The sequence below is a fragment of the Galeopterus variegatus genome, unplaced genomic scaffold, assembly GCF_000696425.1.
Source record: "Galeopterus variegatus unplaced genomic scaffold, G_variegatus-3.0.2 Scaffold219, whole genome shotgun sequence".
Lineage (NCBI taxonomy): Eukaryota > Metazoa > Chordata > Mammalia > Dermoptera > Cynocephalidae > Galeopterus > Galeopterus variegatus.
This window is the reverse complement of record NW_007726330.1, coordinates 346,484-374,281: the sequence shown is the minus strand read 5'-3', so window position 1 is coordinate 374,281 and position 27,798 is coordinate 346,484. Positions and strand designations below refer to the sequence as shown.

The following is a 27,798-nucleotide window of genomic DNA, read 5'->3' as shown; positions in this document are numbered from 1 at the left end:
GGGCGACGGAGGCTGTGGCGGCGGCGGCGGCGGCGGAATCAGGCGCTGCCCTCGGGGAGCAGCAGCGGGGTCGGCGGCCGCTCGCAGCGCTGCGGAAAGGCCGGCCGGGCGCGGCGCGGAGCAGCTGCGCCACGGTGAGTGCGGGCGGCGGCGTTCGCTGTTGCTTCGGTGCCTCTTCCCCCCGCTCCGCAGCCGGAGTGGGCCCCGGGGGGTACCGGACCCAGTTTGCCAAAGGTCTGCGGGCCGGCTCCGGGGTTCGGGTCGGAGCGGCGAGGCTCGGGACGAGGAGCGAAATCCCTGGGGCTATGGGCTCCACGTTTCCCCTTTTGGGGCGCTTCCTTCCTGGGGACCTCCTCCTCCAACTCCGGGCTCTGGGCAGTGCCCAGGACCCCGGGGGAAGAGGACCGGGCTTCTTAATTAAGTCTCATGGCTTCGTCGGGAGGGTTTGCGCAGAAGGGGCCCGGGGGAAGCCCGAGAGGCTCAGGGTTTCTGTGAGTCAGTCTGACTTAGCCCGGGAGGCGGGGGATTCGGTGCAGGCTGCAGATGTGGTGATTGACGTGCCTCCGACCTGCACGGTAACACGTCGCCAGCTCTTGGCGTTTGGGGGCCGAATTTTGTGCGGGAATGCGCCTTGACTTAGGACGTTTGCTACTAGAGGCAGTATACAGATGGCTTTATTCTTAAACTGCTTAAAAAATAGTTGTCAGGAAAAATAAGCAGCAGCAGGTTGGAATGCCCCGAGGAAAGATTTCGGCGAGAGGGAACACTGGTAATTTTCGTTTGCAAGCCTCTCCATATACATGTATTTAAGCCTGATGAGTTACGGCTTGTTTAGAAAGTTATTCTAGGCTGGCTTCAGATGCTATAAAAGTGCACTTTGCAGCGGCGCTCAAGTTGACCCGAGGTCTTTTGGTGCTGTTGACTCAAGTGAAATAGACACATGAGAAGAGTTAGCGTTAGTCTGTTTCGGCTTTCTTACTCTTCTTTCACTTTTGTACTTCTCCAGTTTTATTGACTTCCCTCTATCTACTTCTCTGCATTCCACAGGGGACACGAAATGCTTACTGTGTAATGCAAGTCATTTGCCCCCTCCCCCCCCCTTTTATCTCGAATCTAGTTCCCCTTCCTCCTTGCTGTCCCCTCTCTGGCATAATTTTTCGAGGTTTCTGCCCTTGGATGCTGTTCGTTTTCTCCATCATTTCGAGATTCCACGTTTTTTTTTTTTTTTTTTTTTTCCCCTGGAAGATACTCTCTTCCCTGCTTTCATTCCCTACTTTTAAGCGTCCACTGTGTTCCTTCAGTCAGCCAGAAGGGTTGCTAGAGAGCTATGTGGGACTTGACTTCTCCCCCTGGGAACTGGGAGGCTTGAAGGATTGAATTCATCCGTAAGTAATCACTACTGCCACTAGGTCACAAGTGTAGTTTGCTTGTATTATTTGTGTTTTAGTTTTTTTTCTTCACTTTAAGATTATGCTTTTGTGCCTGCTTATGTTTTTCTTCTTGTATCTCTTTTATATTAGTAATAAAGATTGGGTCAGTTCGGGGCTTATGACTTTTTGAGTTTTAGTGAGGGTTGTTAATGTTAAATGAAAACCAACTGTAGACTACATTAAAATAGAATTAAGATAGCCTGAAAAATTTAAGAGAATAGAATTTATTTAGACCACTGATGAATTAAAGCCTGCCCTTTGTAATAGTACTAATTTACTTTTTATCAGGCTTTTTGTTTAAAAATCAGGGATCTTTTTCTACATCTGTTATAATTGGCCTTAGTTATTTTCGACAGCAATACCTTTATTTGACCCTTCCCATGTTCAAAATTTTCCTAATTCCAAGATACAAAAAGAGAAGTTAATTCTTATAGTCCGCTTTCTTTGATACTAAATGCAAGCATTGGGCTGGCCAGCTAGTTCAGTTGGTTAGAGTGCAGCTTTGTAACACCAAGGTGATGGGTTCAGATCCCCAAACTGGCCAACCGCCCAAAATAAAATAAACGTAAGCACTTAAATGCTTCAGGCAGCTTATTTCCTTAGCAAGTTATTCAGATTTGAGAGGATTGCTCGGTTTACCACTTGTTAATGGTATTTAGAGATTTTTCTCAGTAATTCCTGTTATGTCGCATGTTGTGCAGCAACAGTTCTAATTGTTAGAGCAGAAAAGTAATAGAATTTGGGGAAATGAAGTAATAAAGAATAAAGTGCCACCATGCTCTCCTTAGAGAAATTAATAGTTGTCTGCTTAATGCAGAACTCTCTGCCGTTACCGAATGGCCTTTGAGAATTGTTTTTTTTATTTGTTAAAGTTGGCCTTTTCCCAGTTGTGCCAAGTAAATATGCATTATTTCCATTTTATGCAAAGACATTGAAGTGTATTATCTAGAATGTAAATTTTAAAATCTGGTTAAGGCACCTTGATAGTTTAGCAGTGATTCTTAAAATTTAGTATGCATAAGAATCACCTGGTAGTCTTTTTAAAATTAGGTTCTGGCAGAACTCCAGGAGGCACCCCACAGTAAATCAGTCTCTGACTGGGGTGATTTTGATGCACATGGTCCAATGACCAAAATTGTTACAGAGGGCAGCCATAAAATAATGATACATGTGGCTGTAAGTTACTCAAAATGACACTTTCTGTATATAGGAAGTAAATATTTAGAATAGCCTAGTAAGTGACTGTAGGCATGATTAGTTCTTATACTCGTATGTGTAAATTTTTGAGTGTTATTAGGACTGTTAGGACTGTGATGTGGAGTGATTTAACTTTAAGTTTATACTTAATAGGGCTGTTAATTTGCCTACGTATATATGTAGATGGAAGTTGTAGATTTACTGTCAGAACACATAGAGCGATATTTGAAAAGAGACTCTGCCAAGCCCTTTACAAGCATTATCTCTTTTAATCATCAGAATTACTTTATAAGGTAGATGCTGTTATTATCCCCATTTTCCAGTTTAGGGATACTAGGGATTACAGAATATGTTACTTCTCCAGTGTCACCAAGTTAGTAAGTGGTAAAGCAACGATTGAATCCACATCTAACCCCAGAGCATCTCATCAGTAAGCTTTTGGGTTTGTGTTCTTCCTAACTACAAAAGTAATATGTGCTTATACAAAATTAAAACAATGAAAATACAATTGAGATGTATTGTGCAGGACGTAAAAGTATTCTGTCATCTCACTCCCAAAGATAACCAGTTAGCCATCTGGACTTTTTTTTTTGTGCATACTGATATATTATTTTGCTTTACAAAAATGAGATAAAGTATAATTTTTCTGCAGTTTAAAAAAATTTGATAACTTATCTTTGTACTTCTATAGAAAGATATTCCATGTATAATCTCGTGGATATTAATCAGGTATAAATATTTTTTGCACATTGAGTATTGTGTCATTATTTCAGTGAGATAAATCTGGGACATGCATTTGCTTTATTATTAAGGATATGTATTTAAAAATTGTCAGTAGATATTAACAAATCACACTGTCCAAAACATTGAGCTAATTAGTTAATTCCCTGCTAGAATGTGGGCTCTGTGATGGTTTTATTGTTATATTCCAGGACAAAGCCACATTGTCTGGCAGATAGTAACTGCTCAAAATGTTGAATGAATGAACATCAGATAGTGTGTTTACCCAATGTATTGCTGAGATTGGATATTATAAATCTTTTAAAAATTTGCCAATTAGTATGTGAAAGAAATCTTATAGTTTTGGGCTGGCCGATGGCTCACTTGGGAGAGTGCGGTGCTGATAACACCGAGGCCATGGGTTCGGATCCTATATAGGGATGGCCAGTTCGCTCACTGGCTGAGCATGGTGCTGACAACACCAAGCCAAGGGTTAATATCCCATTACCAGTCATCTTTAAAAAAAAAAAAAAAAGAAAAGAAATCTTATAGTTTTAATTTGCATTTCTTAATATGTCTTAAGTAGGATAACATCTTTAACTTTTTCGAGTGACTATTACCAGGATCTGTCTAAAGCACTTCACGTATATAATCTATATTATCTAATTTAATGCTTAATTAAACTTAAAATTCAATTAATTGACTCTTATAAGATAAATATTATTCCACTATACAGATGAGAAAATTTGGGATTATTTAAAAGGCCTGCCACAAATTATAGCTGTGAGCATCAGGGTTATTACCTGAACCCAAGACAGCCTGCCGCTACAGACCTTGCAGACTCTTAACACTAAGCTGTGCTGGCCCAGTAAGTGTCATGTATTTTATTTCCTGTGAATTTTGAGAAGAAGGCAATTAAATGGAAGAAAATAAAATCTTACACATACCTTTAGGATACTGAGTTTTCTGATAGAGTACAATGCATATTGCTTGAAATGAACAATTAAAGCTATACCTTTCTTAAAATTCTGTGCTAGTGATGGGCTTCAGAAATGTAGGCTGATAACAGTTTAGAGAGATTCGCATTAGACTTCAGTGTTAAGTGTGTTCCCATCCAATTTTCTTGGGAAGTGAACAGCAACCTCTACTCTGTTAAAATCATTATACACCATATCTACTTTCAGATTTCTTCCTTTTGGTAATTAGTGTTGTGTATGTGATAGAATTTTTTCTATCTTTAATGAAACACATCCTTTTGAATTCCTTTAGCCCATGTGCTCTTTTCTGTGGATAGCCTAATAAAGTGACCTCTTCAAGTTTTCTGTATGAGATGCTAATTTTTATTTGGGACAGCCACGGAAGTATTGATTTAATTTTCTATCAAACCATATCTCACAAAGCAATAGTTATTTGAAACATGATTTTCAAATGTGTCTTTCTCTCAGGAGCCTGTGGCAGATGAGTTGAGCAACAGCAAGAAAGCAGGTGTCGAGAACTGTCTTGGTTTTTATGCTTCAGCTATTCAATTATGTGCATGGATTAGGATGATAAAAATAAAAAACAGTATTTGTGAAGAATATTTAAAGATACACAAAAATAAATATTCAGAGAGTAATTTTTAAATTTTTTTGTGTTTGCTAGAACTTTTTCTTTATTTTCCTTTGTTATAGCCAGAGTCCAATAGAATATCTTAGGTTTGACCTGAAAGTATACACATTGGTTTGGTGTATTAGTTACTTGCAGCAGAATGTTTGGCTTTCAGAATTTGACTGAAGGACTTTATATTACCAAGTGATTTCTTTCCTCCTGATAATACTCATCTTAGTCTAATCTTAATATTTCCAGCTGGTTTTCTGCTTACTCCATTTGCAGCTACGCTTGATTAACGCCCCATTTGTTAACTTTAGAACAAAAGAATAATAATCACTGGAGCCCCTCAAATAAGCTGCTAGGTGGTAATAACACAAACGGTGTCACTATAAATAATCTGTCCCCATTCTTCCAATGCCAGTGTTGTTTTCTGCTTTTGTTTAGTATGTATGGAAACAGTGACTGAACAAACAAGAATGGGGCTTTATTTTCCCTTAGTTACGCAGAGGTTTAGGTTGTGTCCCATATTGGTGGCTGGAGACTCTTACTGAAACAAGGATTGTACTGCCCCCAGTTCACCATCACCAGACACACTCATGCATCAGTTTAGTACTCTTCTTTCCTGAGAAAAGAAGCTATGCTCAGGGTACCTACGAGAGACTTCTGTTTGACCTTCTGGCACCATCCTCTGTACTTTCTTTCCCCAGAGATACTTGCTCAGATTCTGAAAAAGGGATTTCTTTCAAGTGTAGATTAGGACTTCAGCTCTGCTTCTTAGGCCATTTAGAAATAGTGTAGAGGATATTTCTGGAATGTTGAACCTTGGTCATGTATTCCAAGGCCTAGTGGGGATCCCAAAGTCATGGGGATCTTCAGGGAAAAGGGAGCTTTATGCAAGAGCATCATCTCCACCAGCAAAAAGCTTTGAACTGGATCTCCTTTCTCTGGTTACCTGAGCTTGATGAGGATCATGCAGTTTGGAAGGAGAAAGCTACCAGGTGCTCACAGTAGTAAGTGGAATGAAAAAGCATTTCCTAAGTTCACTTTTCTCCTGCTTTCCTGGGAGCAGGACTGGATCTCCTTTCTCTGGTTACCTGAGCTTGATGAGGATCATGCAGTTTGGAAGGAGAAAGCTACCAGGTGCTCACGGTAGTAAGTGGAATGAAAAAGCATTTCCTAAGTTCACTTTTCTCCTGCTTTCCTGGGAGCAGAACAATATTTAGTTTCGAGAAAAGAGTAAAACAGCTTGAGACCAAAGCCTGAATTGCTTCCTTTTGACTAAGGAGTAAGGGAGCAAGCATTCTTAGGAAACCACACAGGTTGGCAGGGAGGAGGGAGGGAGATGGGCCTATTTAACAGAGAAGAGTCAGGTGCCACCCCCAGAATGAGGTCCTTCTTTCAGTGGACTGCATTTGGTGCCCAGAGAAGAGAGTATAAGGGGTGAGGGAGGAAAGGCGGAGACTAAACAGACTCCAGCCGGTTCCTGCACACCGCGCACACCCAGCGGGAAGGAAGAGGAAGTGTATTCTGGAATAGCTCAAGCAGCTACCACCATTGGCCGGTGGGCCTGTCAGTCGCCTGGGGCTGAGGCTGACAAGAGGAAGAAGGAGAAGCAGGGCTGTTGCCTGGAAGGGAGGGAGGGCTGAGCCAGGGGGCGTGGGGGCTGGGACAGCAGGCCGATTGGCAGGGCGGGGCTGCCTTCGATCCTGGCCACTTCTCTTAATCATCCCTCTTCTGATTCAGGGTGGCATTGTGTGTCCTAGAGTGCAGGAGCGAGTCCCAGAAGAGAGGCGAGGCTGAGCCCAGAGCACTGGGTTGCTTCAGCAGGGAAGACTCCCTTCCCTCCTGCTTCAGGCTGCTGAGCACTGAGCAGCGCTCAGAATGGAAGCCATCGCCAAATATGACTTCAAAGCTACTGCAGACGATGAGCTGAGCTTCAAAAGGGGGGACATCCTCAAGGTAAGTGTTGATGCCGACACACTGCTGAGCTCGCCTCTCCTCGTGCTCACCTCCCTTTCACCCTGATAACACACAAAGAAGCTGGCTCTTTTCTCATTGCACACTTTCAGTTAACACTTACCATCGCCTTTGATCTGGATAGCTTGAGATAGGTGCTGAGCAGAATATTAAATATGACCTAAGAGAGTTGATGTGATGTGTGGTCTTTAACTGCCTTTGTGTGAATGCCTAGAGTATTTCTGTCTGTTGATACTGGTAATATTTCAAGTAAAGTCAAAGTAACGCGATCATAGAAAGGGAGTATATGGGTAGATTGATGTAGAGTTTTAGAAAAATAGAGGATTTTCTTAAAGACCTGAACTTGAAGCATTTATGTAAAAACATTCATTTAGCCTTATCTTACATAGCCAAAGGTTTTGCATTCTGGAATGTGATCTTGGTAGGTTAGAAATTAATTTTCCCAGTTTCAAGAGGTTGTTAGCAGTGTATGCCAAAACTCTTGAAAGAACCTCAGTGTATTTTTATTCTTTGGAAAAAACTAATGGAGTTCTAAATAATAAGGTTCAACTTGCTGTTGTACAAGTCAGACTTTGATTTTCTTAGAAGAAACTCGACAAGCAATTACCCCATATTAAACTCGTGATTGCTCAAAAGAAACCTGCTGACAGTTTAAAAATAAGCTACTTTACAGTTTGGAGCTTATTTTGAGCCCCACTATTTACATGAGGATTTGCTCTCCACCTGGCACATGTTAATTATGTTGTTTACCCAATTGACTGTAGCAGTTTGCCCTTTTGGATATGTAATTTATTTTTACAAGGGTGGGTGTTATCGAAGAGTGTGTCAGCTTCATAGGAGGAAAAGCTGAAGTTTAATGTTTGAGTGTTCACTGTCTCAAGTTTTGACAGTTTTTTCTTCTGAGCCTTGGTCCAGTTGTTGGGATTTTGCCAACCATTTGTTTACTACCCCTGAGTGGAATTTTTAGAATTTTATAAAGAGGAAAAAAGTGGAAATTTAGAAATATGGTCCTTATAGAAGGACTTGAACAGCGCTTAAGGCTTTTCTCTTTAAGTTACGTGCATCTATTGTTATTTACTCTTACCCTTATTCTCCAAGGTGTAGAGTTCTACTCTGAAATTAACTGCACAGTAATTTCTTAATGATAGCAATGGAAGTTGAACGTCATGGAAGGTGATACTGAAGAGCTCTTTAAGGAGAAGAAACTTTGTGATCTTTTCAAAGCTGTTTTTGTGACACCAAGCTTTTTGAACGTATTCTAAAAGTCAGAACTAAATTGTCAGAAAGCAGACAGAACTGTGTATAGGTTTTAGAAAGTGTATGTCTTCTGTTTCTATTTTCTTAGAGAGGTAGAAATCAGAGCAAAGTTAACAGACTACAAAATTACTCTATTCGATTGGTGTACAGAGGAGATAATTTGATGTTTTGGTAGGTGATTACTGTTTTCAACAGATAACCAACTTGTGATATCATAATAAGACTGGCTACCAAAGTACCCACATTTATAACCTGTACCAAAACCCTTTGGACTAGGTTTTTGTTGTTTTAAATACAAACTTAGATTTCTCCATTAAGCTTACCCTAGAAACTTGAACCTTGAAGGCTGGTAGTTAATACTTTTCTCTAAGTCTCTTCCATTGAATATTTAGCACTAATGCAACAAATTAAAACAAAACTGGGGATTTGCCATCTCTTTAAGAATTTTTGGATAAGAAATTTCCCTGATTTCTGTCACTGAAGTTTGTCCTAGACCGTGAACATCTTATTAATTCTTCAGCTTAAACTGGTAAACTCTTGAACGAGTGTAAAACCCTTCTTTTCCATCCCATAATTGGGGGAGATGATACTGCTTAATATTTCCCCAGAAATTTTTATGGTGGGGGAGCAAGTGAATCAGAGTGCTCACATTTACTTTCACATTTTCTTTGGGGGGAGAGAAAAATTAGTATATTTGGTAGATAACTGGGATATGAAGTCATAATGCCATTATTGCTTTTGCACAGTGGCCATTAGCTTTTTGTTAGTAATCCTGTGGCTTTATTCCAAAAAAAATAAATAAATAAAGAATGACGACACAGTAGTTGCCCTTTGTCTCATAACTGAAACAGCTGAGTGAAGAGGAGGGACATGCTCTTTAAAAAGCTGTTAGCGGGCCGGCCCCTTGGCGCACTCGGGAGAGTGCGGCGCTGGGAGTGCGGCGACGCTCCCGCTGCGGGTTCGGATCCTATATAGAACTGGCCGGTGCGCTCCCTGGCTGAGTGCGGTGCTGGCGACCCCACACCAAGGGTTGTGATCCCCTTACCGGTCACGAAAAAGACAAAAAAATAAAAATTAAAATTAAAAAAAATAATAAAAAACTGTTAGCTAAAAAACAGAGTTTTCCTCTTTGGCAGCTGGACAGTACAGGGATCGAACCCTGGACCTTGGTGTTACGAGCACCGTGCTTTAACCAACTGAGTTAACAGGCCAGTCCCTCGTTTCATTTTTTTTTTTTTTAAGGAATAAACTGGCTTTGTTTCATGACTCCTAGCGTTGTTAGTTGTGAGCCAAAGCCTGTTTAGAAGTGGCTGAATAGCATTGACCAGTTTAGCTTTGATTGAAATAGGGATATGTTTGCCCTCTCTTGATAAAGGAGACATGCATGTGGGTATCGAATACATTTCATTTAAATGTAATGCAATAGAAAGGGACTTAGCCCTTTACCTCTGACTAGAGTTCAGAAAGATTATGTCCTCACACTGTTTTAGAGTTTCTGGTTAACTTTTAGTTAATGTTGACTCCTCCAACAGACCTCTTCCTTGCTTTTTATCTACATTTTAACCTGTTAATGCCTTGAGAAAAGAGAGAAAAATAAAAACATTTTACTAGAAGCCTAAAGTAGAACTGAATGCTTTGATATATCTGCCTTTGTTACTTGCTGTTACAAAGCTTGTATTTTTCTCAGTTAGAGGTGGAGAGGGCACCGAGGCATAAAAATGGAAGGAATTGGTCTTCCGTTGCAGGTTTAGGCCTCACGTGGCTGAAATGAACCTAAATCCCTGCTGTGGCAGGGCAAGCTTGAGACAGGTCCAAAGGTTCTCCACTGACAGGACCCTCAGTAGTCTACCCTAGATCATATAAAGCTGTCTGTGCTTACCTAAGAGTTGCAGCTGCCACTTAGGTACTTATTTGTACATAATTGAAATAGTGCTGTGAAGGAATTAAAAGACCATTCTCAAACCTGTGCTCATTCCATTCTGCAGCTTTCTTCAGCTGTAGATGAGAATCAGCCCTGTATCGTCTAAGTGTCTTCTACTCTTTTTGGCACTAACGACCTTTACCAGTTTCCTAAACTACTTTAGAAATAGGGTTGAGTTCACATTCAGATCTTTGAAATAGCCTTTCATCTCAGTGCTGCTTGTCCTATTTCAGTGTCACACTTACTGAGCATCTTCTTGAGCCAGAGCCTGGGATAAGTAGCTTTGAGAGTTGGGAAAGAAATATTAAATGTAGTTTCTCTCTTCAGGAGCTCTAAAAATCAACTAAGAGAAGTGAGAATACTATGTGAAACAGTACAAGGCAGTATAGAAAATTATAGGATTTTTAGAACAGAAGTCTCTTTTTGGAGGGTGAGGGGCGTGGCTGGCTGGTTGGTACAGGGATCTGAATCCTTAACCTTGGTGTTATAACACCATGCTCTAACCAACTGAGCTAACTGGCCAGCCCTAACATCTCTTAACGTAGACTTTTATTATCTTAACAGATGAGAAAATGGTGGCCAACAGAGGTTAAAAGTGGTCTATCCAAGTAGTGTACTGGTGCTTGATGGAATGCCAGAGTTGTGTTGCACTCTGTAACTGCTAGAGTAATTCATGAAAGGAAGAGACAGGTAAGAGCTGATGTCAGGGAAAGGTGTGCAACTGGTATGACTTGAAGTGGACCTTGTGAGGTGAACAGGACAGTATTAGGTGTACAGAAGGAAGGATATTTCAAGGGGAAGGTGGGGGGAAAGTTGCGCTTGTTGTGTTTGAGATAGGAAGGCTAGAATGAGGGTCTAGACTGTGAGATAGAAGAAAATAAGGTGTAATTGGGGCCAGATAAGAAAAACCCAGTAAGAGTTTGACCTGGTCCTTAAGAAGCCTCCGAAGCTTTTTAGCTGATTGTGAAAGTGTTCTGTATGTGTAACGGATTGCAAGGAGGCAAGGTTAGAGTCCCAAGCCTGGAAGGTTTCAGTAATCAGGTCATGAGTTAAGTGCTTGCATAGGTATTGGATACTAAAAATGTTGAAGGGGGTGGTTTGAGAGATGCTGAAAGGAAAAATCATGGGATTTCTGCCTGTCAGCTAGGAATATTTGAATACGTCTCCTGTGTAACAGAAAACTATGCCCATTGATTATGATTCTGGAAAGCCAAACCTTTGGTTGGTTACAGTTTTCATAACACTTATAAGTCTTGGATTTTAGTGTATGAATCTCATTTTGGGTGTTTGAATTATCTAACTTAAAAAATAAGAGGTAGGAGTGTTTTTCTTTTCTTCACTATTTAATGTCCTAGTATCTATATACTTTGTAAAAGCTTTTCTTTGCCTATTGATAAGAATTCTTATCAATCTTGTTGACTAAACCAGAATATTGCATTTAATCTTTAAGAATGAGAACAGTTTGTTGTTTTAGTTCTCTTACAGCAAGTAATTTGTTTGCCTTTTATTTTATTCATTTTGTCAGCTGAGTGCACTATTTCCAAATAGGTGCTGAGATTGAACTTTCAGTTCCTGTACGGGACTCTTTTGGGGGGATTGACTGAAGATCAGTCTTCCTTCTGTTTGGAGAAAGAAATGAGTGAGGAAATGCAGTGTTCCTTTGGGGTCTTTCAGGTTTCACCTCTAAGCCATATGGTTGAAGTCATCAAGAATAGCTACCATTCGGGGCTGGCCCGGTGGCGCAATGGATAGTGCGCCGCTTGGGAAGTGCTGTGGCGCTCCCGCCCGAGGGTTCGGATCCCACATACAGACCGGTTCCCGCTCACTGGCTGAGTGAGGCGCGGGAGCAACACCGAGGGTTGCGATCCCATTGCCGGTCCCCGGTCCGGTACGGGGGCAACACTGAGGGTTGCGATCTGTTGCCGGACACGGAAAAAAAGACAAAAGACAAAAAAAAAAAAAGAAAAGAATAGCTACCATTCATGGAGCATTTACTACATACCACTGAGTTATACATTATTCCTAATATTCTTGGGCACTGAAAGATTGGCATTCCCCTCCCCCCCCCATCTTCTGGGTGCAGAAACAGACTCGGAAGTTAAGAAACTTGCTCAGGTTAGCACATCTAGCAAGTGGCAAAGCTGGGGGTTGATCTCAGGTCTGGCTGCAATGCACCCTCTACAATGCACTGATACCCTTCTTAACTGTCAGGTATGAGTAAACCAGAAACATGGAGTTACATTAGTAGTCTTGATTTGTTCACCTGCCAGGCATCACTTCTGCAGTGACTTATTGGACTTCCTGTCTAAAGTAAGTTCATTTCAGTGGTGAAAGAAATGCAAATAAAAGGTCATTTTGCGTGTCAGGTTAGCACAGGTGGTAAAGATTGACTGCATCCTCTGTTGGCTAGGGTGTGAAGAAATGAGTACCACCTTCCCATGTCTGTGGAGGTTTGTACTAATACCGATGGTGGCTTGGTGATAATTATCAGAACATAAAGTGTCCCAGCTATTACACTTTATAAGAATTCTAAGAAATTCTCAAACAAGTTTCTTTCTTTTTTTTTTTCCTTTTTGTCTTTTTTCGTGACCGGCAACGGATCGCAACCCTCAGTGTCGCGCCCATACCGGACCGGAACCAGCAACGGGATCGCAACCCTCGGTGTTGTGCCCGCACCTCGCTCAGCCAGTGAGCGGCCGGTCTGTATGTGGGATCCGAACCCTCGGCGGGAGCGCTGCCGCACTCCCAAGCGGCGCACTGTAGCAGTGCGCCACCCGGCCGGCCCCTCAAACAAGTTTCTAAAAAAAAAAAAAAAATAGGCATAAGGATGTTTATTTTGATGAATATGCCACCTAGAAAAAAATTTTTCTGCCAATTAAATTATGAATTACTATCAATTGTAAGATGCATTTCACAGATGTTAAAATGCGTAAAGGGGAGGCATCTTGAATCGATGGAATATTAGCAAAAAAAACTATTAGTGGGGGCATACGTAAGTAGATTACAGTACTTGTTAAATGGAATACTGTGAAGTGTTAATGTGAATCTGTATCAACATAGAATAATGTTTACACTTGCACAGAGAAATGTTTACTTTTCTCTGTATTATTACTTTTAATAAGTAATAATATAACTAATATGTTGAGTGTTTAGTATGCCCATGCACTAAACTAAGTATTCTACTTGCATTCTCTCTTAATCCTCACAATAATCCTGTAAAGACAGGTGCTAGTATCCTCATTTTACTAAGGAATCTGAGGCTTAGGTTAAATAATTTGCCCAAGTTCATGAGTTGGGATTCAAATTCAGGCTGGTTTGGGCCTTGATTCCATGTTCTTAATCTCTACTCTGTAGAGCCTTTCTATACACAAATGAGGTCAAACTGGAGCTCATTTAGGGAAAATAGCTATCTTTTTTTCTATGCTTATTATGTACATAGATTTCTTTCTGAATGGTCCCCAAAAGGTAACTGTTGTCTCCAAGTATCTGGATTTCAGGTGATTTTTACTCTTTCTTCATATTCTTTTTTTTATTACTTTAAACGAGTGTATGTATCAGTTTTATTAAAACAATAAAGTTATATTCAAATAGCAAGTTAATATTTGCATCTAGTTTACCTTTGAAGGATAGTTCAGGAAGTTAAAGTGCTCTGCTCAGGGGCTGTTTTTTTTTTTTTTTAATGGCTGAGGTTTAACCTGATTTTAAATCTTTTAGGCTGACGTTCACTGTGACTGTGCTTTAGCATCATAAAACTTTGAGAACCTTTCAAAAAATGACCCAAAATGACTTTTTGAGGAAAATGTTGGTCCTTTTCACAGATATTCTCTTAATCTCACCTCCAGGTGAATCTGAAATGAGAGACATTTATAGCATTGTAAACTATACAGGCTTGAGGCTAGACCCGCCTGTTTTGAGTCCCAGCTCTTCCGCTGGTTGATCTGGCATTGTGATCCTGGGCAATTTACTTAACTAGGTTTGTGTTTTGGTTCTCCCATCTGTAAAACAGGAACAATAGCACCTATCTTCCAAGGGTCATAGTGAAGATTAACAGAGCTAATATGTTAGTGTGCTTAAAACAGCGACTAGCGTAAAGTAGTAATTGCTAGCTGCTATTAGTTTTATTAATGTTATTCAGGTGCACAACTTTGATAAGAGGCAGTTAATCAAACCCCCAGCTCAGGGAACCATTAAGTCACATGACTTTACCTATAAACGTGGCCAAGTGCTTGCCTGCTGTATTACCTCAGACTCAGCACTGTTCAAACCCTGCCCCAGACATCAGCCAAAAGCATGTATTGATGGAGGATTGTCTGAAAGACAAGTAGTTTCTCCATTCTTACACTTCTCTAGCCTCTCTCAGGATTAAACCTGAAAGCAAAGAGATGGGTACCCAAGCAATGTCCTGTTGAGAGGCTCTCTTTTGTAGATTTCTTTGGCTGAATGGAGCCTTGGGATTATGCTGTTAGCTAACAATAAGAGATATTAGAAAAAACTGCCTTGGGAAAAACTCATCGTGGTGTTTACTGTAAGAATATTATGGACGCTTTCATTGTAAGAGTCCTCAGTGAGGACCCATGGGAGAACATGCTCTCTGCTCTCAGTACTGAGTGAGAAAAGGCGTATTTTCCCCGAACAACTTTTTTTAATCTTAAGGATGCTGTGAATAATACTTCAGTAAGTTTCCTTCTTTACAGGAGCGCTTAGAGCCTACCTTGGTCTTATTTTTAGCAGCCGTTCTTACATTTTCTGCCTAACATTTTTATCAGAACAGATACTGATTATTAGCAGTAAAATATTAAAAGTTTTTTTTCTCACCTTAATAGTGGCTTTTATTTTCAGTTAATTTATTCTTTAGTTTAACAGTGTACTTTTAAAATCTAGGTTTAGCAAGATGGCAAAAGCCTTTTGTAAAAATACAAAAAGCATCAGTTTCATTATAAAGAAAGAGGAAATGTATTTTTGACCTTGAAACTATAGGATTAGATGAGAACAAGAAAGGAGTATGTGTTTTGGGGAATGTTGACCATTTCATGTCTCTTTTGTGTCATAGATCTTTATTTTCATACATAACTATGGTTGAAAAGGAGTGCTGGGGGGAAATATATTCAGACTGCAGAGTATTTTATTAGCAATATTTTCATTTCACTTTAACATTTACAATTACTGTAACATACATTAATAGAGAAAAAGAGGATAGGAAGCTCAAAATCCTACATAGTAAATTCCCCCCCTCTAGTATTTTTACTCTTTCAGATCTCTTCTGTGGTTTATCATTATGCATACATTTCTATAATGCTATAATTGTAGTGAACTTAAAATATAGCTTGTTACCATTCTCCGTATTAGTTTTACTAATTATTTTTAGTGGTTGTATAATACATCAGGTTAATGTTCTATAATTGACTTAACTGTTTCCCTATTGCTGTATATTTCCTCTGTTTCTATTAATAATTTAGTTTATCATTTCAAGGGAGGCATTTAAGAGAGACATACATATATCCCTATTGTCCAAAAGGGTTGAACAAATGGTTAGCACTTAAGATAAAGTTAAATGAGAATGGCCCATAATCCCTAGCCAGAATACATAATAATAGCACAGGTGATGTTTGCTTCACTCTGTAGTCTCCCTTAACAATAGAACAATATTTCGAAGTGTAAGGGGTGTTTTATAGGACTGTACCCAGATTTGTGAAGTGATTAAACAACTTTACTAGGCATCTAAGATGCTTGACATAGTTTTTCTGAGGCACATTTTATTTCGTGCTGTTCTTTCAGGTGATTAATTTGCTTTTTTAGAAATTGTTGGGGTTTTTTGTTTGTTTGTAGCTAGCTGATACAGGGATTCAAACCCTTAACCTCAGGTGTTCTTAGCACCATGCTCAAACCAACTGAACTAACTGGCCAGCCCTAATTTGCTTTTATAGCTGTGTCAGGTTAAATTAATAATTATGATAGAGGAGGAATTTGACTGTATCCATACATATAGTCTTAGCTCACTTGGTTAGAGCATGGTGCTAATACAGTTTTAATTCAATTTTACTTCTTTGAACTAAATGAAATTCTGCTGGAGGGAGATCATCCATCCTAACTCATGTTTGGAAAAAGATGGGAAGACAAACTGGGCTTTGTTTAGTTTATGCAGCAAATGTTTAGCTTCAAAGCCAGGAGGCTGTGCCGAGAGCTTTTGAGAAGAAGGTGGAGTACTTAATGAAACATCCTCTCTCACATGTACTGCAGTATGAAGAAAAAACAAAACTGTCTTGTTGGTTAACAGTTGGTTTTCTCTGGACGTTGGGATTATGGAGAACTCACTTTCTATAGCATGCATTTCTATAATGGGTGTTTTTACAAGCATATATTAATCAGAAAAGCAATAAAAAACAGGAACACTACAATAGTTTTCCAGATGTCAGTTTACAAGTCAGCAAACATTTTAGGGCCTATTTTGCTTTCTTACAAGGAAAAAAAAACTGAGTACAGCTTCATAGAACACACTTACATTAAGATTTAGCTCAGCTGGTAGAGCATGGTGCCAATAACACCAAGGTCAAGGGTTCAGATCTCCATACCAGCCAGCTGCCAAAAAAAAAGATTCTTCTTGACACAGGCAGTACAACATCCTCCACGTTGTCTAAGACTATTACGTAGACTTTAAGTAGAATATATGATGATAAACTAAAAACATGTCCTCTTCTTTATGAATAAACAGATTGGCTCTAAAACTGATCTTGCTGCTCAGATTTCTAGTTATGTCTGTCTTATCTTTTCCCTGAACCTGTTATGAAAGTAATGTTATATGCTTTCTTGTGTATTTACTTTTGACTTAGGTCAGTCTCTAAACTGGATTAAAATTACTAAGGCAGCCAAATTGCAGTTTTTCAGAGGTTTATTTATCCATTTTTTTCTTTGTCTTTTGTCCATTTTTAGCTCTAGTCAAGATTATGTTTTGTTATCAACTTCTATAAAAATGTTTGGCTTTGAAAAGTAAAATTGAGGCAAAGTAAAGATTGAAATTATTAGTGGGTTTTAGTTATCTGTTATGCATTAAAAGTGTTAAGTGTCTTCATTTTATTCTTTTTAAAACATTTATTAGAATCATTTAATAGAAAAGTATAAAAGAAAGTTACGTCATACCCCCTTCTGTCACCCAGATAGCTTTTTCGATATTAAATAAACAAATAAATTTCTCATTCATCTTTTGAAAATTTATATACAAACCTTCTTTCCAAAGAAAATTGCTGTTCAGGTTTTCTGTAACGTTTCAGGGGTAAAAAAACAAAACAAAATACCTTTAATACATATAGCCTTAGTTCCTTTTATTATGCTTTCTGTGTACAGTGAAAAACAAAAACCAGTGAAACCATGTTCAAAATTTTAATAATGAAAGTGAGCAGGTACTTCATCTTTGGAGAGAAGGGTGGGGTTTCTCTTTAAGTGTGCCACTTCAGAAAATGGCAGTAGCTCAGAGGATTTCAGTGCCAGGCTATTAGAGAAGATCATAATGATTAAGACTTTCCCCAAAGTCACATGTTAAAGCTGAGTCAGAATAGATCTTGAACCTGAAATTTGTATGACTTTCAGAAAGTTGTGTTAATGTGGTTCACATCAGATACCCAAGTGAATTTGTGACTAATGGCCTCAGTTAATGCTAGAAGTGGAAACTGATAGATCCTACAAGTCTTTCCTTGAAATTAGTTACTTAATTGGTCTCCTTCTAAATTTAGGCTACTGCTCTAGAAGAACCCATACTTTAAGTTGTTCATACCCTGTCTATTGAGAACCCCTTTATCTGCCTTCTTTGAGATCGTAATAAAACTAGACCCAACTGAATGGCTATTGCCTTTAAAGTTTTTAGTAGTAATTTTCAAATTTAGCTGTTAGTTTGTTGGTATTGTGTGTTAAAGTGTAAGATTTTTGCATGTTCTTTCCCTCACTTCGCCCCTTCCCTCTTAGATATTAAAGGCCTGGCAAAAAGGACATGCTTTTCATTTGCATATCAGGTAACCTAATGAAAAATTATTCTAGCATAACTTCCTTTTGAGTATGGGTTTTATATATAAAATATTTTTATTTGCACTTGATTTGAAATGTATAATAGATAAAACCTAACCTCAATTTGAAATATACTATGGCAAATTTTTCCCATTTTTTAATTAAAAAAAATTTTTTTTATAATAAGTACATTGTAAGATGTTGTGGGGGGAAAAGAAGAAGGGGGGCAAGGATACTCCATGGCTGGCTCAGTTGCTGGCTTGGTTGCATTGGTGGTGGGTGGGGCCAAGGCCCACGGCCCCACTGCCTCAGGACCCTGGGGTCTTCTGCCATTTTTTCCTTTTAATATAGGAATTTACAGCTATAAGTTTCCCTCTAAGCTCTGCTTTAGCTGCATCCCATAAATCTGAGTATACAGTGTTTGTTTTCATTCATTTCAAAGTGTTTTCTAATTTCTCCTATTTCTGGGCTGAGCCCGTGGCGCACTCAGGAGAGTGCGGTGCTGGGAGCGCAGCAGCGCTCCCGCCGCAGGTTCGGATCCTATATAAGGATGACCGGTGCGCTCACAGTGCTCACTGGCTGAGCGCAGTGCAGCCAGTCTCAAAAAGGACCAAAAAAAAAAAATTTCTCCTATTTCTTTGACCCATTGTTATTTAGGAGTGTTTTGTTTAATTTCCACATATTTGTGAATTTCCAAGAATTCTTCTGTTGTTGATTTCTATTTTAATTTCATTGTGGCTGTAGAACATATGTACTTTGTATGATATCAGTCTTTTTAGATTTATTGGGGCTTGTTTTATGGCCTACCATATGGTCTGTCTTGGAAAATGTTCTACTGTGCACTTGAGATGGAAGTTTATTCTGCTGCTGTTGGGTGAAGTCTTCTACAGATGTCAGTTAGATCTAGTTGGTTAATTATTTTTGCATTTTTATGTGAGTATGTCATGATAGTTGTAGTATTTTGAGGGGAGCAGGTGCTGGGAGGTACTGGGAACTGTACCCATGACCTTAGTGTTATAAGGAGTTGTAGTATTTTGATGAATTCTTAAGACTACTTACCCAGTACCTTGATGAATCATAGCACAAATTATTGAGGATCTCCTAGGTGAAGGGTACTGTGCTTAGTGCTAAGATGATACGAAGACCAGGATTCAAAATATAAATAATATTTAATAATGCATTGTTTTAGGAGCTTTGCTAAAGGTATGTATTGAGTGTTCTGAGTGAAACTTAGTAAGACATGAGTATTGAAAAGTTTTCTGAGATATGGTAGAAGCTCTCGTGACTGCTTTGTCCCTGCAGATATGCTGACTTACTGAGGACTTCTGTTTCCAGCATTAGCAAAGCTTACTGTCAACTCTGAAGAATTGTTGGAGTTGTCCTAGAACCTTTAAACTTGGAAGTTAAGGTGCCTTTCAGTGTACTTGGCAGAGTTAGAAAAGACAAGAACCATGTTAATAACAGCAAGGCATATGCAAGAGCTTCAAAATAACTGTCACATTTTTACGTTTTGTAAAACACTTTAGATAAGTGCCTTCAAACTTCATACCTCCAACCCCACTCTTGCTTAAGGAAATATTCTGTTGAAGTAGGTTTCTGCTACACATTTGTATATAGAAAATATGGAATAGAGTTTTTAAGTGGGGCTGCTTTTACCTACAACTTTCCATCTATGGAAATTAGTGCACATTTAACATCAGTGTTTTAGTAACTTCAGAAATGGAAGAGATTGGGCCTTTTATTTTCTCCATCACCAGAATATATATATTTTACAAGTTTTATATAGTTCAGAATGGTATACACCTAAAACCTGTTAGTAGGTGTTAATTTCTAAAGAAAGCCAATGGTCAAAATAAGTAGAAAATGGAATACCTTTTTATGAAGCTTTTGAAAGAAATTACCCAAGTAAATAAACTCAAGATCCCTCTTCATAAAACTGAAAACATTTACTTAGTTAATATTGTTTATGAGATATAAGTATGGAAGTCCTAAGATTCAGTGTTTTTAAGTACAGGAGGATAGAACAACTTGTGTTCTCAACCAGGGTCCTCTTAACAGGGTGCCCTTGTTAAGATAAAAGGAAAACTATTAGAGCATCTTTAGTGAGCATAGATTTATTTTGAACATAGATGTTTAAAAATTAACTTTATTTTAGAACATTTTTAGATTAAAATATTTCAGAAATAGCACAGTGAATTTCCATATATCTTACATCAAGTTTCCCCTGTTATTAACATCTTATGTTACAGTTAATGAACCAATGTTGGTTCATACTTTATTCAGATTTCCTTAGTTTTCCCTAACATACTTTTTCTGTTCCAGGATCCCTTCCAGGATGCCAGATTGTTCAGTCATGTCTCCTTAGGCTCATCTTGGCTGTGACAGATGAGCATAGATTTTTACAATATATATTTGAATATTAATATTTGTATTTTTAACTTTTTGATAGTCTCTACTTACTGACAGTTTTTTTTCTAAAAGCTTAAGAATTGGTGTTTCTGTGGAAGATGTTATTTCTCATGTGATACATGCTAATGATGTTTTAAGGTTGGACTACAAAGTATTTAGCCTCCATGTGCCTGATATTTACATGGCACTCTAAACTGCACTGTTCAGTACTGTAGCCATATATGACTTTTTATTTTTTGGTGGCTGGCTGATAAGGAGGTCTGAACCCATGACCTTGGTGTTATAAGGCTGCACTCTACTGAGCTAACCAGCCAGGCCCCAGTTTCTTAAGTTTACATTAAGTTAAATTAGAAATTCAGGGCTTGCTGGTTAGCTCAGTCAGTTAGAGCATAGTGCTGATAACACCAAGGTCCAAGGTTTGAACCCTGACCAAGCCAGCTGCCAGAAACAAAACCACAAAAAAAAAAACTCAAAACACAGAAATTCAGTTCTTCACTTGTGCTGGCCATATTTCAACTTATAGTGGCTACTGTATTTGACAGGGCTGATATAGGGCATTTACATTGTTGCAGAAGGTTTTATTGGACCACACGCATAATAGTATTTTTGTGCCAAAAGTATTTCGTGTTTCACTTTGAAATTGCCAGGAATCACACCTTCCTCTCTCCTTGCAATCTCCATTGATGATTTCTCTGGTCTTTGGATGTGAGGTCCTGGAAGTGGAAAAGTAAATTGTTTCTGTGGACAAGGAGTAGAATTGGGGTGGGTTTTCCGTTTCTCAGGAGTCCCTTCCCTGTTTGCACCATGAACCTTTGATTTCCCAAACCCCTTTATTCACAGCGCTGCACCTTTTCCACTTCCAGCTGCACAGAGGCAGATATATGGGGAACCTGTTGCCACCTAGTACTGCATCTTTACCAGTGAAGTTAAAGTGGAAGGACCAGAAGAGTCCTTCTTGTAGAATCACTCCTCTGGGGTGGCCTGCAAGATTTTTTCAAGTCTAGAGCTGCCACTTCTAATTTGGGTGCCTTATGTCATTGGATGTGTAATGTGGTCTTGAGCAGCATCTCAGATGTGCAGACAGCAGTATCTGAGGCACATCCAGAGAGCAGAGGCAGCGTTTCTTTCAATTCAGCAAAACCGTAATTATTGTGTTTTCTTTTCAGAACCCTGTTTTACGCAAATAATCTCAGGCAAAGTCTTACCCTTATTGTAGATAGTCATTTTGATTCTTTGCGTTAACTTACACCAAAATTTAGCACAATTTTATATCCTTACCAGAAAAGCTCTGCAGTGTTTTGTTGATCAGCCTTTTTTGCCAATAATGGGTCAGGTGATCTCAGTGATAATATTTAAACAACATTTGGTCAATTTTCAGTTAGTTGCTTCGTTTCCCTGACAACTGAGCTATCTTACATTTCTGGTCTTCAGTCATGTTGTTCTTTTTTGTCTGGTATAACATTTAGCATTTGGCCACCTCTGATTCTTCCTCAAATGCCCCTCTACTGCCCCCTTAGTACCATTGTGTACCCCTTGCCACAGTGTGTTTCTGTTTCCCCAGATCACAGTAGGTTCCTGTATCTCAGCGTTTTGGACAGGGCCTAGCAACATAGGAGTTTAATGTGTTGGAGGGAAGAAGAGAGGAAACATTGAGAGCTACACCGTGTTCATCCTATTCGGTATGAGTTGAGTCCAGAGTTGACACTGTCTTTGTGTTACCCAGCATTGCCCGGCCATTCAGGCTTGGAGCTTATGATTACCTCAGCTCCTGTTGCCTTTATTTAGGTGACCAGACATAGGAACCTTGAATTTCCATTGTAGTTTTTCATTCCCTTATTTTTTCTGCCACCACTTCTGTTAAGTTTGTTAGCTACTTTTCCTTTGAGTCTTTGTAAAGTATAATTACACTTTATTTACTGTGTTTATAATCCAAAGAATACTTAGTCAGTTTGATTTTTTTTTCCTCAGTTACTGCCCAATAAACATTCCCAATTTCCACCAGTTTTCGGTTTTGGATATTTATTCCATCTAAAGTCATGGTACCATTTTATATCAGCAGATAGTCCAAATGTAGGTAAGAAATAGGCTATAAAAGGAAGTTCTAATTCTCAGTAACGTGGATGAGTTTGGAGAAAATTGGTAAGTGAGGTACGCCAGGCACAGAAAGAGAAAGACTGCATTTCCCCACTCATAGGTAGGAGCTGAGAAAGAAAGGAAGAAAGAAGGAGGGAAGGAAGGAACAATCATAATAGTGTGTTTAACTTTCAGAAGGAGAGAACTGTGGTTACTAGAGGTGGGAAAGGGAGAGGGCGGTTAGCAAGAAATTGATTAATGGACACAAAGAATGATTATGTTTCATAATGATTATTATCCCGATTTGATCATCTGATATTGTATGCAACTCTGTACCCTGTAAGTATCTATATAATCAATTATGTTTTAATAAAAAAAATAATAAAGTATGTTATGAAGCTATAATAATCAAAATAGTATGGTACTACTGGCATAAAAGCAGGCACATAGACCAGTGGAACTGAGTAGAAAACCCAGAAATAAATTCATGTATCTACAGCCAGTTAAGCTTTGACGAGGGCATCAAGAATACAAAATGGGGAGAGGATAGATTCTTCAATAAATAGTGTTGGTGTGGAATCTTAAAAAAAAAAAAAAGTGGTTCTCATAGAAGTAGAGAGTAGAATAATGGTTATTAGAGGTAGGCAAGGGGTGGGGGAGGAGAAGCGTTAACTAACGGGTACAAAACTATGCTATCTACCCTAAGTAAATCATTGTGCATGCATTGAAACAACATACTGTACCCCACAAATACATACAAATAAATAAATATATATAGGAGGTTCTCAATGCATTGGTTTTCTCTCCTGAGTTTGTTCTTTATTCTTTAGGTATATAAGAAATGAGAAAAAAATTCACAGGAATAGTTTGAAGTAACCCTGATGATTTGTTCTAATTTTTAAAAAGTTTACACAACCCATAGCCTTAGAGAAAGTGTCAAAGAACAGGTTTGCAAAGGATGCAGATTGTGGGAAGAGGAGTCTTTTCTTATTAGATGTTCTCTTCCATTTTCTTTTGCTGCTGAAGGTGAGATGGTTGAGGGGAAGAATTTCTTCTTGTTTTTCAAGTTTTGCCGGAACACTTAGCTTAAAAAACAGCTGCTTGAACTCTTAATTGTGTCCTTGTATTTCCAAGGATGCTTTCTGACCTCTTATTAGCAACACAACTAGGACTGGCTGGCATACTTTGTGGTGCCAAACATAGCTGTAGCCGACCTGGAATGTGTCCAAACCGAACAAGATATTGAAGTCAGAACGAACAAGCGGTACAAATTCTCTCACAGTCTGGAAAGTCTTCTTATCAAAAGTAATGCAGGCAGATTTGACATGCTTCTGAGAATTTTTTCACAAACTGATATTTCAGTTCTTTTAGGTCCTGAATAGTGGGTTTCAGTCAACAAGGCACTAATAAAATTTGTAAATTTGCCCGTAGAAGTCAGCTCATGGAGTGTACACATACTATTGGAGTCTGAACATCAGTGACCTGTGTTCACAGGCTAACCATATAATATTTTAAAAATAATTAATTTGCATCTGTACTAAGTCCTGACCATAGCCATTGTCTTCAGGAGTCAATCTAAGCCTCAGCTTTAAGCATGCTTTAATTTTGAGTATCCATGCCCCTTCATTAGTGCTGTGATGGTCCTTGTTTTGAGTAAGTAATGCTGTCTTTAAAGCAAAGGAATACATACGTTTTGACTTGTTTTTCTAGTAGTGTTAGGTACATTTGCATCAGCGAGTCAATAACTTCTTAAACATCATCTCTTTCACAACTAGTGCCATCCTTAGTTAGGCTGATCAACTAGAGTGAGAAACTCAGTCTTTGCCTAATCCAGCCCACAATAGTCCACCGTCTTTGTCTCAGAGTCTTATATTCTGACTTACCAGCTGAGCTTAGAAGCAGCAAAGGAATCGGGCCGGCCCGGTGGCGCACTGCTGTAGTGCGCCGCTTGGGAAGCGTGGCGGCGCTCCCGCNCTATTTCTGGGCTGAGCCCGTGGCGCACTCAGGAGAGTGCGGTGCTGGGAGCGCAGCAGCGTTCCCGCCGCAGGTTCGGATCCTATATAAGGATGACCGGTGCGCTCACAGTGCTCACTGGCTGAGCGCGGTGCGGCCAGTCTCAAAAAGGACCAAAAAAAAAAAATTTCTCCTATTTCTTTGACCCATTGTTATTTAGGAGTGTTTTGTTTAATTTCCACATATTTGTGAATTTCCAAGAATTCTTCTGTTGTTGATTTCTATTTTAATTTCATTGTGGCTGTAGAACATATGTACTTTGTATGATATCAGTCTTTTTAGATTTATTGGGGCTTGTTTTATGGCCTACCATATGGTCTGTCTTGGAAAATGTTCTACTGTGCACTTGAGATGGAAGTTTATTCTGCTGCTGTTGGGTGAAGTCTTCTACAGATGTCAGTTAGATCTAGTTGGTTAATTATTTTTGCATTTTTATGTGAGTATGTCATGATAGTTGTAGTATTTTGAGGGGAGCAGGTGCTGGGAGGTACTGGGAACTGTACCCATGACCTTAGTGTTATAAGGAGTTGTAGTATTTTGATGAATTCTTAAGACTACTTACCCAGTACCTTGATGAATCATAGCACAAATTATTGAGGATCTCCTAGGTGAAGGGTACTGTGCTTAGTGCTAAGATGATACGAAGACCAGGATTCAAAATATAAATAATATTTAATAATGCATTGTTTTAGGAGCTTTGCTAAAGGTATGTATTGAGTGTTCTGAGTGAAACTTAGTAAGACATGAGTATTGAAAAGTTTTCTGAGATATGGTAGAAGCTCTCGTGACTGCTTTGTCCCTGCAGATATGCTGACTTACTGAGGACTTCTGTTTCCAGCATTAGCAAAGCTTACTGTCAACTCTGAAGAATTGTTGGAGTTGTCCTAGAACCTTTAAACTTGGAAGTTAAGGTGCCTTTCAGTGTACTTGGCAGAGTTAGAAAAGACATGAACCATGTTAATAACAGCAAGGCATATGCAAGAGCTTCAAAATAACTGTCACATTTTTACGTTTTGTAAAACACTTTAGATAAGTGCCTTCAAACTTCATACCTCCAACCCCACTCTTGCTTAAGGAAATATTCTGTTGAAGTAGGTTTCTGCTACACATTTGTATATAGAAAATATGGAATAGAGTTTTTAAGTGGGGCTGCTTTTACCTACAACTTTCCATCTATGGAAATTAGTGCACATTTAACATCAGTGTTTTAGTAACTTCAGAAATGGAAGAGATTGGGCCTTTTATTTTCTCCATCACCAGAATATATATATTTTACAAGTTTTATATAGTTCAGAATGGTATACACCTAAAACCTGTTAGTAGGTGTTAATTTCTAAAGAAAGCCAATGGTCAAAATAAGTAGAAAATGGAATACCTTTTTATGAAGCTTTTGAAAGAAATTACCCAAGTAAATAAACTCAAGATCCCTCTTCATAAAACTGAAAACATTTACTTAGTTAATATTGTTTATGAGATATAAGTATGGAAGTCCTAAGATTCAGTGTTTTTAAGTACAGGAGGATAGAACAACTTGTGTTCTCAACCAGGGTCCTCTTAACAGGGTGCCCTTGTTAAGATAAAAGGAAAACTATTAGAGCATCTTTAGTGAGCATAGATTTATTTTGAACATAGATGTTTAAAAATTAACTTTATTTTAGAACATTTTTAGATTAAAATATTTCAGAAATAGCACAGTGAATTTCCATATATCTTACATCAAGTTTCCCCTGTTATTAACATCTTATGTTACAGTTAATGAACCAATGTTGGTTCATACTTTATTCAGATTTCCTTAGTTTTCCCTAACATACTTTTTCTGTTCCAGGATCCCTTCCAGGATGCCAGATTGTTCAGTCATGTCTCCTTAGGCTCATCTTGGCTGTGACAGATGAGCATAGATTTTTACAATATATATTTGAATATTAATATTTGTATTTTTAACTTTTTGATAGTCTCTACTTACTGACAGTTTTTTTTCTAAAAGCTTAAGAATTGGTGTTTCTGTGGAAGATGTTATTTCTCATGTGATACATGCTAATGATGTTTTAAGGTTGGACTACAAAGTATTTAGCCTCCATGTGCCTGATATTTACATGGCACTCTAAACTGCACTGTTCAGTACTGTAGCCATATATGACTTTTTATTTTTTGGTGGCTGGCTGATAAGGAGGTCTGAACCCATGACCTTGGTGTTATAAGGCTGCACTCTACTGAGCTAACCAGCCAGGCCCCAGTTTCTTAAGTTTACATTAAGTTAAATTAGAAATTCAGGGCTTGCTGGTTAGCTCAGTCAGTTAGAGCATAGTGCTGATAACACCAAGGTCCAAGGTTTGAACCCTGACCAAGCCAGCTGCCAGAAACAAAACCACAAAAAAAAAAACTCAAAACACAGAAATTCAGTTCTTCACTTGTGCTGGCCATATTTCAACTTATAGTGGCTACTGTATTTGACAGGGCTGATATAGGGCATTTACATTGTTGCAGAAGGTTTTATTGGACCACACGCATAATAGTATTTTTGTGCCAAAAGTATTTCGTGTTTCACTTTGAAATTGCCAGGAATCACACCTTCCTCTCTCCTTGCAATCTCCATTGATGATTTCTCTGGTCTTTGGATGTGAGGTCCTGGAAGTGGAAAAGTAAATTGTTTCTGTGGACAAGGAGTAGAATTGGGGTGGGTTTTCCGTTTCTCAGGAGTCCCTTCCCTGTTTGCACCATGAACCTTTGATTTCCCAAACCCCTTTATTCACAGCGCTGCACCTTTTCCACTTCCAGCTGCACAGAGGCAGATATATGGGGAACCTGTTGCCACCTAGTACTGCATCTTTACCAGTGAAGTTAAAGTGGAAGGACCAGAAGAGTCCTTCTTGTAGAATCACTCCTCTGGGGTGGCCTGCAAGATTTTTTCAAGTCTAGAGCTGCCACTTCTAATTTGGGTGCCTTATGTCATTGGATGTGTAATGTGGTCTTGAGCAGCATCTCAGATGTGCAGACAGCAGTATCTGAGGCACATCCAGAGAGCAGAGGCAGCGTTTCTTTCAATTCAGCAAAACCATAATTATTGTGTTTTCTTTTCAGAACCCTGTTTTACGCAAATAATCTCAGGCAAAGTCTTACCCTTATTGTAGATAGTCATTTTGATTCTTTGCGTTAACTTACACCAAAATTTAGCACAATTTTATATCCTTACCAGAAAAGCTCTGCAGTGTTTTGTTGATC

At 38.9% G+C, this 27,798-nt stretch overlaps 1 protein-coding gene across 1 annotated transcript in view; it reads left to right on the top strand.

Annotated features, from left to right (window-relative positions):
- The first annotated feature begins 38 nt into the window (after positions 1-38).
- GRB2 (growth factor receptor-bound protein 2) overlaps positions 39-27,798 on the top strand; it is a 74,081-nt gene continuing 46,321 nt past the window's right edge. The window contains exons 1-2 of the mRNA XM_008566070.1: positions 39-134; positions 6,681-6,896. Coding sequence (XP_008564292.1) covers positions 6,819-6,896 — 78 coding nt within the window. The 5' untranslated portion in view covers positions 39-134; positions 6,681-6,818. The remainder of the gene's footprint in view (positions 135-6,680; positions 6,897-27,798) is intronic.